The 13,528-nt window shown below is 36.4% G+C and overlaps 1 protein-coding gene across 1 annotated transcript; it reads left to right on the plus strand.

Moving 5' to 3' along the window:
- The first annotated feature begins 2,845 nt into the window (after positions 1 to 2,845).
- LOC122970393 (cyclin-dependent kinases regulatory subunit 1) lies at positions 2,846 to 5,321 on the plus strand. The gene is made up of 4 exons (XM_044336513.1): positions 2,846 to 2,961; positions 3,193 to 3,260; positions 3,463 to 3,590; positions 4,497 to 5,321. Exons 2-4 carry the CDS (start codon positions 3,202 to 3,204, stop codon positions 4,544 to 4,546), a joined length of 237 nt encoding a protein of 78 aa, XP_044192448.1. The 5' UTR covers positions 2,846 to 2,961; positions 3,193 to 3,201; the 3' UTR covers positions 4,547 to 5,321.
- Positions 5,322 to 13,528: the final 8,207 nt, after the last annotated feature.

The following is a 13,528-nucleotide window of genomic DNA, read 5'->3' on the forward strand; positions in this document are numbered from 1 at the left end:
ACAAAATAAGTTAAATTATCTTGTTAAAATCCTTAAAATTACATCTTCTCCTTCTCCGTCAGTAAAAAAATCCAGAATCTATAAATATACAAATATTTTTAATTTCAAAAGTTGACTTGCTGGACACAAGATGTTTCCAACTTCACTGTAAAGTCCATTCTAAGTGTTTGTGCACTGAAGGATTCAAGTTTCTACATCACACTTGTGTAAGTTGAATACTGGACCAGGATCAGCTTCCAAACTATTTGTGATGTCACAAATCCTGCTTGTCAACCCACCACTTAAAATCGGATTTTCAGTGAGCTCAGAGAAACTTTCCACTTTCAGCAGATCAATGTGGAAACAGTCTGAATATGTGTCAAACCCTGCACATACATCATTCTGCACAGTGAAACTCAAACATCCAACTGTAAGAACAAGAAGAAAAACATATTTTTGAGTGGAGGGGGGCTTTAAGTACACAAAAGTATTATCAGCACACTGCACTTGAAGTAAAAGTCCCCTTCCATAGTGATGTTTATTGTATTATTATTGTTTTATCATTACTGATGCATTAGTAAGCAGCATTTAATTTTTGCCAGTGGTCATGGTGGATTCAATATTAACTGCTTTATATATACTGTTGGCAAGTTTATTGAATATAATGATGCATCATATTTTATAGACTGGTCATATGTAAATCTTAATCTTCAAACCAACTAGAAAATAATGCTCTGAAATAAAAGTAGAGAAGTAAAAAGTACAATCTTTCTTTCTGAAATGTAGAGTGGAGCAGAAAGGTAAAGTAACATAAAGTGGAGACATTCAAGTAAAGTATAAATACCTAAAAATTGTATTACAATGTAGTTACAGTACTTTCCACCACTGGTAGTTGTGGTAGAGAACTTATCAGTGAAACAAATTTATTATTACTTTGTAAGCTTACTACAGAATCACAGACTCTGTTAAATAGCTATACTATACAGTATTTAGTGAAATCTTGATATTTTCTGACTCGCTCTCATGACGAGAATCTCCTTTTCTTACTTAATTTGTAAATAATAAATGCTTAGAATTATTTGGCTCTGACCATTTGACCGTTTTCTGACATCTGTGTTGTTGTTAACTGAAACTTTAATAAATGTTTGATTGTTTGATCATGCAGATTATATGCTGGCAAATTTAGTGTGAAATGTTTTATTCATCTTTCTTATATGCAGCATTCTATGTCTATGTAAGTATTCTATGTAAATATTAATATGCCGAATATGTACATTTTAGTTATTGTATTGTTATTCAGGTGTAACAGTGGTGCTGAATGGCAAAACTGATTAATTTTTAAGATAAAGATTACAGTAGATATTAATAAAGAAGTATGGTATTTTAATAGAGTGTTAACCACTTACTGGGCACCCAGTTTTGTGCACAAGCCCCAAAATAATGTACCCAAAATAAGAAGGTTTTTGTTCTTCAACCCTTTTGGTTACAGTCATAACCTTGATCTCACTTAAAAGGTAAATCTTTAAATTTTTCAACCAAAAAGTCAGCATGAGTATAAGTGATCCTGAAAACAATGCTACCAAGGCTTAAGTGTCCCATGGGTGGGGCAGTGTTACGTAACTGGTTAAAAGAATAATAACTTTTGCAGTTCATTAATCTGACAATATTTCTGCACTGTAAGCATCATGTAACTCTTGTCTCTCTGATTGTTACATCATATTGTGTCACAATCCACAATACTACTTAAAATCTATGCATGATAATACCTTGAAAGCCTAATCTGGGTCACTGGTTATGCAATAACATTAAAGTGTGTCATGTTTTTTTTTTTTAAAACTTTATTTACACAATGGAATTTACAACAGGTTTACCATTCCAACAACACTAACAAGGTAATGTATGCTTGAGGTAGTGCTGATCATAATACATCAGTAAAGAAATAAAAATTAAAAGCGCACATAAACAAAATATAATTAAATAAATAACAAACCACATTCATTACATAAGGCGCTAGTTTTCACAGCTTTAGAGTTTGTGCAGTATTGAAGACAGTAAGGTTGTTTTGCTGGTGTGTATATTGGAATTTTGCTAATTTGGCTAATAAAGACATTTTTACACATAATAATAATAATAATAATAATAATAATAATAATAATAATAATAATAATAATAATAATAATAATAATAATAATAATGATGATGATGATGATAATAATGAAAAGATTAATAATATAAATTGTCTTGACAGGCATTTAATCAGAAAACAAAACAAAAACAAACAAATAAAATAAATTCAATTTTAGTTGAGTATCTAATTTTCTGTTTTAAAAAAAAGATTAAGGTCATACAAAAAAGTCTGACTAAAGGTACAGTCCCAAAAAATGAGTTGACGTTTCATCTTTGTGGTGACAGAAGGAACCAAAGTGTCAACTTTTAGCCTATATTTTACAATAACTTCAATTCCCTATACATAATTCTGCTGGAGTAGTTTGATAGATGCTTTCTCTGGTTGCAGTTGACAGCAAAATTTCCATACCTGACAGAGACGACAATAGCAATTTCTCTAGGGAGTATATGAATGTTATATTATGTTTAGAATTCATTATAAGTGAACATATGACCCAAGTATGTCATGTTTCGATTGTGTTGCTCTGACTTTCTGCTATGGATATATAAGAAGAGCTCGTCTAATACATCCATGCTTTCTGCAGGATGTTTTCCTTACTATCATGGTGACCAATTAGGAGGCTCTATGGCGCTTACGACATTTTTCTGCGACCGACAGATCTGACCAATGGCAGACGTGCTCTCAGGTCCGATTAGCCAATGGGAGGAGGCGAGGTCTTTTTGAACGGTGAAAAGCGGGCTCTCAAAGACATTCGAGAGGGAAACAAAGGTGAAGCAGACATCTCGCCAAAGTAGGACGCGAAAACTGGAATATTTGACTTTTCCTCATCAGGATATCTTGGCAAATCACATAAGGTAACTTTGAAGTGGCACTCACCGTCTCGCACAGCAACAGAAACATTTAGCTGGGCGTTTACATGAGGGAAGTTGTCAAAGATAACGCTTGTTTTCGATGTTAGCTTAGCTAACCTCGCCGAGGCGATGATACCAACCACAATTTGCTGTCACGTTGGCCACTGAAATCTGTACTAATTTGCCTTATTTTTGATTTTGAATGCTGACTAACGTTAAAAACCTCTCCCCCAGGTTTCCGTCATGTCTCACAAACAGATCTACTACTCCGATAAATATGACGATGACAAATACGAGTACAGGTGTGTATGGCTCATGTTTATAACTTCACGACATGCAACTTAACTTTGTCAGTGTGTCAACGTTATTCTAAACTAATTTAACTGGAATGTTACTAAGGTGACACTGTACAGAAAATAACGGCAATTATGTAACACGATACGTCATCATAACTTTAATCTGGTGCGCTCTTTTTCTGTCAATGTCCACTTTCCTTTTCTACAGGCATGTAATGTTACCCAAGGACCTTGCCAAGCGTGTCCCCAAGACCCATTTGATGTCAGAGTCTGAATGGAGAAATCTGGGGGTCCAGCAGAGCCAAGGATGGGTGCATTACATGATCCACCAGCCAGGTATCTTGTCTAAAGCTAGCTAGAGGCGATGACACATGTTGTTAGGTCAGACATTATGTGTTGTTCAACAACTTATCTGAAAATATACCAGGACTAACTCAAGATGATGGGGAGTTTAGCAGACTGTCTTTCAGTTGCAGGGGGGCGGAAAGAACCGAAATGTAACCGTTTCTATTACTGACATCGAAAAATGTGTGGTGGACTCACACATCCAAAAAAAAACTTTGAAAACAGGTGCTGGACCAAAGAAACGATGAAAAAGGGAACTATAGTGTGCAGACTTTCTTTTTTCCTTTTTTATACACTGTTTCTATTACTGAAAACCTCTTCATGGATGAAAATTCTAAGCACATGTGCTGAGCTATCATATATGAAAGGCCAAGAATGAGTGTGTGATGCTTTTATTTTGGTACTAGGTTACTACATATTTTAAGATCCACTCCAGACATGTATTAAGATGTATATAAAACACTCTTCTCTGAATAATTTTGTGTCCAATGGTTTTTCCACAAAAAGGTTCAATTATCTCATTAAATCCATCAAATTGACATCTACCCCTTCTACCCCACTGAAAATCCAGAGTCTATGAATATATAGTTAATTTCAAAAGTTTAACTGCTGGAAACAAGATGTCTCCTACTTCACTGAAAAGTCCATTCTCAGTGTACAGCAAAGCTGGTGGGTGTGTGATGTTAAAACGGGTACAGTTACACCTTTCTGAAGAGGTGGTACAGATTAGCGGTAAACATTTCAATAGATTTGGAGGCCACAAGCATATGGACAGCGGGTGTCAAACGTAGCCACACCCTCCATTCAAAAATGATGGAATGGGAGTTGGGTTTCCACATGTATGGTTCTTTGCTTATGTATATTGTGTACCTTTTTTCTTCTTCCTCTCTCCTCCAGAGCCACACATCTTGCTGTTCCGACGCCCCCTGCCCAGCCAGAAGTCATAAGGCAGAGATTCTCTGGGTCATTGGAAGATCAGTCCAACTTACACACCATCACAGATCAACTCATCTAAAGTAGGGATCATGCTGTCAGATTACCAGGCTCTTGTGTGGTAGATGACTTGTGATTTGGGCTGATCATGTTGGACCTGGAGAAGGACTATCATAGTTATGAACAGTGGTTGTGGAATGGAGTCTGCGTTGATGGGGAAGGGGAAAAAAAATCATCACCCTTCTCATGGGGGAAAAGACTTTTGCATGTGTTAACAGCAACACGCTGTCTGTCAGAAACATTCAAATCAGCTTACACTGTCCTTTTGACTTAACCTATCTGTCCAACTTGCTGAACCTGCTTGGATATTCCAGCTTTTTAGAACAATTGTTATAAGATATGGGGAGTGAAACTTGTTCAAACATTTTGACTAATTCTAACAGAGTGCATTCTGGGTCAAGCTCAGGTCAGAACAAAAGCCAGATAGAAAAGTTGGATCCTAAATGAAGTTTGTCTCTGAAACATCAAACTGCGGTTTTAAGTGACATGTTGCTGCTCGGTTTAAATGACACTGTAAATTGGCATTTAACAATATTTGTCATGTGCATGAAAATCCGCATGAATAGAGTTGCCTAGAAACTAGTTTTGATCCCTTTTTTCCATAAGAGCATATTTTGGCTTCTTTTAAAAGACGAATATCTCTTTAATGGGTCTGATGTACCAGTGAGCTGCTTAGTATTTATGAATGTGTTGCCCTTTCTGAAATAAATGTAAAACTTTTAAATCGTATTTAGTGTGGACTTGTGTTTTGGCAGTGCGACTACACAGTGACCACTTGACACATCAAATAAATTGGGTGACAGCAGATACCCTTTAAATACTCTTATAGAATCAACCTGGATCATGGAGTTTGAGGTTGGAAAGCCAACTGCATTGATTTTGGGAATTCGGTATTTCTTTATATTGCGTTAAAGCACTTGTTTTCGTTGACCTTCTCGTTTCTAGTCACCTTCTGTCCCTCATTAGTGCTGTGTACTGAGCTGCTGCGCTGTCTTTGAAGCTGAATCTTTGCCTTGAAAAGTTCTGTAAACTAGTGCCTTTTTGTAAGGTTTGCATATGTCAATTCTTTTTTTTTATATAATAACGTGTAGGTATAGATCTGTTATGCTTTCACAAGTATTAAAATCCTCATGGGCAAAGTTATGATTCATTTAGTCTTTAATGAAACCATTGTAATTGAATCTGTGTAAAATCACTGTACCGCTAGAATTAAAGTGTGTGTGTGTGTGATGGGGTTTAACCTTGTTTGGTCAAAAGCTTGACAATAACATTATTTGCTTTTTAGCATGCAGCAAAATGGGAGTCAATTTCTCATTCTAATATACACACACATTAGTTATTATCAGTCAGTCCTGTAAAATTTGCAAAAACTTTTTTTTTTTTCTTTTTTTTAAAGGGATCTTTAGTTTTTATGTCATCATTTAGTGTTTGGTGTAAATGAGAATTAAATTCACCAGGATATATTATTTTTTTTATTTTTAAACATTGGGGCGATCCCTTACTGCCCTTGCCATCCTTCATCAACCTGTTTTCAAAGTGAATAGATCACACTACACAAAGTGCATGGCATGATGCACAGGACCAAATAACCATCAGGTGATCATGAAAGCTTAGAAAACCTTTTTAATGTCCTGCAAATGGGCAACTTGACATTTAAACATTAATGTTAATATTAAAAATTAATAACAAAACAAAAGCACAGACAAACAATAGTCCAAGATCATCTATAGCAGCCATCATAAATATCATCAGAGTCCAGGCAGGCATTTAAAGTGCACATCAATAACTGTATACCAACAATTGTAATAAAAGCAAATAGTGAGCATACTGCACATCCTCAACGTATCCATGTGTTCCCCCAGACTCCTCATGACTACTGTATATATCACCCCGTGTGTTCTTACCATGTTGTTTCATGCAGGCTATATAAACATGGACAACACAGTGAAAAATATTACGTTATCAAGGTCGTAATTGAATTTTAAAAAAGGAATATAGGCTACCACTTTTAAAAATGGAAATGAAATCGTCACACTGAGAATGCTTGCTCACATTTACCTTCCTGAATCCCAACTGTATGAAAATAAATGTTAAATGTATGCAAGATAGGCCGAACATAACATGTTAAGCCTACAAATCTACTACTGTACATATCATTCTTAAGTTTCAAACATGTTGAATTAAAAACATCTGATTAAAACGTCTCATATCCCTTTTTCTTGAAAGATAGACTTCTGTGTTATGGTTGATGGCTGATTATGATCTGTTTATGAGCTTAAGAACTACCAAATATATCAGTAAACACCTTGAAATGTTCTTGATTGTGCTTTGAAGTTGTTTTTGGTTGATACAGGCTCTGGATGTGTAATGTGACAAAATAGTTGATTCCCCAAAGATATTACTATCAGATAATCAAAGGCCCAACACTACTGCGCTCAACAATTGGCCAATAGTCCATCTATCCTGCTGACTAGTATATATCCCAATGTCAATCCCCACCTTCAATTAGTAGCATATAAAAGGGCAGCTGGGTGTATCAGAGTTATACAGCAAAATGGGAGACATGGAGCTTGCTGCTGCTGCATCGTGGGATGGAATTATCTCCTTTCCTTTCGTAAAGCATGGTCACGTGTACCCCATGCTAAAAGAGATTAGAAGGGAAGTAATTTTCCTTAGCAATTAGAGAATTCGATCAGCTCTTATCATGGCTGCCACTAAGATACTTCCGGGTCATTTCACTCAGTTAAAAACCTTCCTACGCAAAAAAAAAAAAGACTATTCGATCGTAGCCCTTGTCTGCCTTCTCAGTTAGCCTGGTCAGGTACAGGTCAGCCTGCTGTTCCCCCATGATCTTCCCACATACAACAACAAAGGATACTCTTAATAAAAGATGTGTAAAATAGAGTGAGAATTTGTTATTGTTAAAAAAAGAGTTGTTTTCTAAGAAAGTAAATGTGCTGTTGGCCCTTTAAAAATAGCATCAGCACATTGTTCCCAGGCGAGATTGTAATCTATAATAAGACAAAGAGACTTATACTCTGTCACCACCTCAATCTCCTCTCCTCTGATCCTAGATAGAGTGGGTGGTGGAGCATCACATTAAAATCTAAAGTCAGTTCTTTGGTCTCAGATGTGTTCAGATTCAAATGTGAGGCCTCACGCCAGTCGACAAAGTCATTTAGAACTGGACCGTGTTCAACCTCCAGTAGGCTGACCAAGGCGGTGTCATCCACAAATTTAATTACATGTTCAGGTTATCTGCTGCAACAACACACTGTGTATAAAATGTACAGCAAAGGTGACAGCACACTGCTATGTGGTGTGTCAGTAGAGGTAAAACACACCTCTCTTTCCTACCCTTAACCTTTGACATCTTCCCATAAGGAAATCCAAAATCCAGAAGAATGAATTCTTGGTTCAACAAGGACCTGCTGTATGTAATACATCATCAGATGTCTTTCTCATTCAAATAAACAGGATTTTTTTTTTCACTGTAAATGTATAGTTATTTATTGTCATGCATACACAAGCGCCCAGCCCACATTGACTCACAGTACAAGACACCAAAATACAGTGGTGAAACATTTATCAAACATAAACAAGTACAAAACTTCTTACATTATATCGCAAACAAAGAACGTCGTACTCTGTGTCATGCTGCACAAATAAAATCAGCCACACAAAAGCTTCCCTCAAGTTTCTTACAATCATTCATCCAGAAGAACTCATCAGAAATGAAGGACATTTTACTAAACAGCAAAGCCCGAAACATCATCATATAATGAGCAATAAAAGATAAAATGGACTTCATCTTCAGTCTCACGTAAATCTTGTAGCAAACAGTCTTTTCTCTTCAGGGAGAGCAGTAAACCTGCCTGTTTCTATAACTAATGGTAATGTACCTGAACGTAACTGTGCACACAGATCTTTGACTTGTGGATAAATCATATGAGGCTCCACACTGGTTGTTTTCCATCAAGACAATATGTTCTCAGTTTAGGTTTGTACCAAACATCAACAGACCTTCTTTCTTTCTACATCATGGACATCATCAATAATACACTGTAATCTGTTTTGGAAAATGGAAAAGAATCCATCCAGTGCTACATGGACATAGAAAGTCAATCAGGTCTTTTACAACACTGCTTTAAAAGGTTAAACACTGCTATACCTGCATCATAACATCTTTCAATTAAATAAGTATGTTGTTGTTCTGATTAGTTGCCTGTAATGTTGCCAATCCATGTTCTCTCATATCTGTAATATGAGCCTCATCTACCCATAAATGTGTCTTTGTAATGTGTAATGGACAATATTTTTTGCTGAATGGGCAAGCCGTTGTCATGGTGTACAAGCATAAAGGGACAGGCGGGCACAGTATCTGCCACACATTTGATAGCCGGTGTGAGGGAGCTGTGGATTATTATTGCTGTGCAGAGGTGGGCGATGACAAAACCTAGGTTATAAAGAGGATATATTACGTTGGTTTGCAAATCCAGCACTGTCAAATATAATCAAGATTTGGATCTTCATTTATTAGATTTAATAAAAAGATGTATAGAACCGTGTGCAATTATTATAACCCTGAAAGCCCTGTATAAACCTGCGACAGTTGCTTAGAGACCAGAGGCCTTGACAAACAGACGTGCATAAAGATATGAAGAAAACAAACTGCATAATAATTTACACCATGGATATGTTAACATATTTGCCTTGGGGAAAAATCTAATGTTGCAATTTACATTTTAGACATTTAGCTGACATCATCGAGGGATTTAAAGCAATCAATGTAGTTCAGGGTTTTTGTTCAAGGATGCTCAATCGCTGAAGAAGGCGTACTATGTACTTAAACAGAGCTTCAAGCTGGACGAGGCCCTTCAGAGAGGAAAAGTGATACTGTGGTAAATTACACTGATCATAGTGGAAATCTCGGTGTCGCAGTTTGTCGTGGGGCTGTGAATTTCTAGCAGCAACGCCTGTAGTGAACTTGTGAACTTGTTTGTAATGGGATGGTAGGTTTAACACCAGGTCATCCAGCTGCCTTTTCACAGTGAAGTTTGGTTACGTTATATAAAGACAGGTATAGGGCTGCAACTAAGGATTATTTTCATTATCAGTGAATCTGTCTCTATCATTTTCATGATGACTTGATTAGTTGTTGGGTCTATAAAATGGTGAAAAATGTCACTGCCTCTCAAAACAGAAGGTGTCTTTTGTCCTGACCAACAGTCTACAAGTTAGTTTACTATCATAGAGGACTAAAGAGACCAGGTGGAATAAGACAATTACAACATTTTTTCTTGAAAAAATATGACTCAAAGCAATTAATTGATTATCAAAATAGTTGTCGATAAAATTTCTGTCGACTAATCGTTGCAGCTTCAGACAGGATCACTCCACTTTTAACATTCTGCCTGTCTGAAGCTCGTAGTAGCCTAATATGTAGAATTTTTGTTTTCTGTTGATACTAATGAAAAGTTAGATGAAAATGTGTTAAATGTATCAATGGTCATTTTGAGAAAGATGCTTTTTCAGAAAAGAATTCCTTACAAACATAAATAAAACCTTAAAAAATATGGTCATTCTCTACCATCAAAGGAGACTTGCAGTCCAGTAATGTCATAAATGGTTCATTTGTTTCAGTGTAGGAAGTCCACTGCCAAAATGGGGGGTAGCTGTTAAAGAGTTAATGTCTGATTTTAGCGATGTAGTATGTTCAGTAGTTCAGTAATCATGTCTTCTAATAATTTGGAATATCTAAATTGGCGATTAACGTCCTGTTTGTTCATCAGCAGGTCCACTTGTTCTAGGTTGAATGCTTCTAAAAAGAACGTGGGAACAATCAACCCATTCACAAAACACTCCAATGCAAAAACAAAGGTCCTCCTACAAACAGGATATCACAAACATGGAGCCAATAATGACGCCTCTGCTGTGAAACAAGTTTCACAGTCTGGCCTGTGGAGGGCAGTGCAACACAAATCCAAAAAAAGCAGCAAACAATCCACATGAATTCAATTGGCTTTGTGCATTTAAGCAGCATTGGACACTAAATCTAAACCTATTGTATATATTTATGTTACTCAGGGTAACATTTATGCTTAGACAGTACCTGCCTCCTCTTGTTGTGTACATCACTTCCTATAATGTGTTATTGCTCCAAAATAACAAAAGCAAATCTGCCCCAGATGCAGGTAGACTAACGACTTTACTGTGGTGACAGTCTCACACCGTGGGGTAGCAACTGCACAACTTTGGAAAGCATGGATAATGGAGGAAAGAAAATGTTTTGTGAATCACAGGCGAGATTTCTGACAATTCCTGGGAAATGTTGCCGAGGTAATCACCAGGCTGTTATGGTCAGCAATCTGAGCCTCCTGCTGAGATCCAGAGATGTGTAGTGGGCAGAATAAAATGTTTGACACCTTAAGATGGAAAAAAAGCTTGAGCATCTGCCAGGGGAATCTATGAATCATGCTGAAAATTGGTTCCTGTTGGAATCTTAAAGGCAAATGATAACTTAAATCTGTTACTGTATTTACAGAATAGCTCAGGGCAGCAAAATGATGAACCAATTTATCAAGCACATGACCTTTACTGGAAATATACCAGTCAGCATTGTTTATTTTTAATATTATTACTTATATTACTATCCTGATTTTCAAAGCAGGGTTTTAAAGCTCTGTGGTGTTCAGAGGATGTTTGACCCTGAATAAGAATTAAGCTGGGAAACATTTAAGTGGTGGAAAATTGGGCTACAGCTAACAAATCTTTCCATTATTGATTAAGCTGCAGATTATTATCTCAAATGACTGATTCACCGTTCGGTCTGTCAGAAAATGGTGAAAATGCCAATCACAGTTCCCTAAATCCCAACATGATGTCTTCAAATCTCTTGTTTTTGTCTGAACAACTGTCCAAAAGCCAAATATTTTCAATTAATTATCACATAAGTCAAAGAAAAGCAGAAAATCATCATTACTGAGAAGCAAGGCGGAGGGAATGTTTGGTATTTTCTGCTAGAAAATCAATGTTAACAATAGATTATCAAAATAGTTGTTAATTAATTTTCTGTCAAATGACTAATTGATCAAGTGATTCATTATTTCAGCCCCAGTTGAGATGAATATTTTGGCACAAAAGCTGTCAAAAGATTATACATCCAACCTCCACTGGCGACTGGATTTTAAGGTAGTGGTTCTTCTGTAATGACCTCTTTTGGAAGTTGGGCAAAAAAAAAATTGATTCTGCATTAACCCCATTAACCTATTTCATTTTTATCAGCAAGTTCATCAGGTTGAATTTTTGAAAATAACATCTAGTGGTTCCCTACCTAAAGGTCGGGATCCTGTAGAGGGTGGCAAGATGATCAATAAGAAAAGTAAGAAGTTAAGAATAAAATTACTTATTGTTTTGTTTGGGGTTTTTTTTCAATTTTCTCCAATCCTTGCTCTCTTGTAAAGCACTGTAGACTTTTACCACTTCAGATGTCTAAAAACAATTAAAATGAAATAAGGAGAGGGAGATTCTTCATTTCCAAGTCTTTGTTTAAGGTACACCTGTGCAATCTAATGCAATCCAATACAACAGCTCTGCCATAAATTCTCCTTTTACGAAGCTTCTATATTTTCAGTTTGTGTTGACATTGTCAGAGAGGTGGTAATTCTCCTTTATTATTGTTATAGAGGTCGTAGTGGGTGGTGGTGGTGTTGTTCTGGAGTGCAATATATTGAATGGTGTTCCTAATATTGTGTCCACCCCATTAACATACATGGGGCTTTCTTTATATTTTTTCAATATAAAGCACTCTAGTACACCACCGCCACCCACTACGACCTCAATAATAAACATAAAATAGAATTATCACCTCTCTGACAATGTCAACAAAAACTGAAAATGTAGAAGCTTCGTAAAAGGAGAATTTATGGCGGAGCTGTTGTATTGAATTGCATTAGACTGCACAGGTGTACCTAATAAAGTGGCCGGTGAGTGTACAACCTGTGATGAGTGGAGAGAATCAGCCAGTGCTTAAGTTTCAAGGGTCAAACGCAAAATTATAAACTGCATTTCTTTCATGCATGTTTCTCATTAGGTTCTGTTGCGCAAATGAGAAATACAACTTACAGAGTAACTTCACACCAAACTGAAAAGCAGTGTTTTCCTGCCTTCTCTGGTTGAACATTTCAAGCTTGTTTGACCTCTAACCACATCCAGCAGTTGGCTTTGTTGCACCTGTCAGACATAAAGGTTTAAAAACATGTCCAATAGCCTTTGTGTTTTTTTGGGGGCTGATTCGTGTTTTGGGTGTTTAAATAGGCCTATTTGTATTATATATTTTATATTTGAGGGTTTTTCTTTTGCTCAATGATAATCTCTTTTTTTCCTCCCTTTCAAAAATATCTTCTTTATGCACCATTGTTTGAATAAATCTTGCTAACCCGAATCTTGATAACCTTGCACCATCACCAGAACACTCTTGTTTGGTTATTGTTCCTTTACAAATCATATTCATCTACTTTACTTTAGATGTAAGCCCCCCCACCTGCTCATGCACGCCTTTGCCTGAACCATTGATGAGAAAATGTACAATTTACAACCTTGTAATCATGTTGTAATTGTTCTCTTTTAAATCCTACAGGGTTCCTTCTTTATTTAAATGAGCGAAACAGCCTAAAATAGGAGCGAACACTCACTGTTTGCTGGTACTGACAGTTCATTTTGATGACTGTGAGCCATAAAGATTGAGAACTAATATTGTAAGATCTGCATTTGAACTTACATGATAATATTTATACAGCATGGCAAAATGATCATGACAAAGACTCATGGTTTGGTTCTGTAACACTTCTCTATGAATTATGGGAATCGACAATGTAACTCTATTCAATAAAGAGACCTTCCAAAAGAGCACTGAAGTGTTTTCGCCAGGTATATGA

The sequence above is a fragment of the Thunnus albacares genome, chromosome 19, assembly GCF_914725855.1.
Source record: "Thunnus albacares chromosome 19, fThuAlb1.1, whole genome shotgun sequence".
Lineage (NCBI taxonomy): Eukaryota > Metazoa > Chordata > Actinopteri > Scombriformes > Scombridae > Thunnus > Thunnus albacares.

What these genes read in the sequence shown, in the direction of transcription:
- LOC122970393 (XM_044336513.1), top strand. Translation starts at nt 3,202, where the DNA reads ATGTCTCACAAACAGATCTACTACTCCGATAAATATGACGATGACAAA. An exon ending in GATGACAAATACGAGTACAG is followed by an intron (nt 3,261 to 3,462) that starts GTGTGTATGGCT and finishes CCTTTTCTACAG; the next exon opens with GCATGTAATGTTACCCAAGG. An exon ending in TTACATGATCCACCAGCCAG is followed by an intron (nt 3,591 to 4,496) that starts GTATCTTGTCTA and finishes TCTCTCCTCCAG; the next exon opens with AGCCACACATCTTGCTGTTC.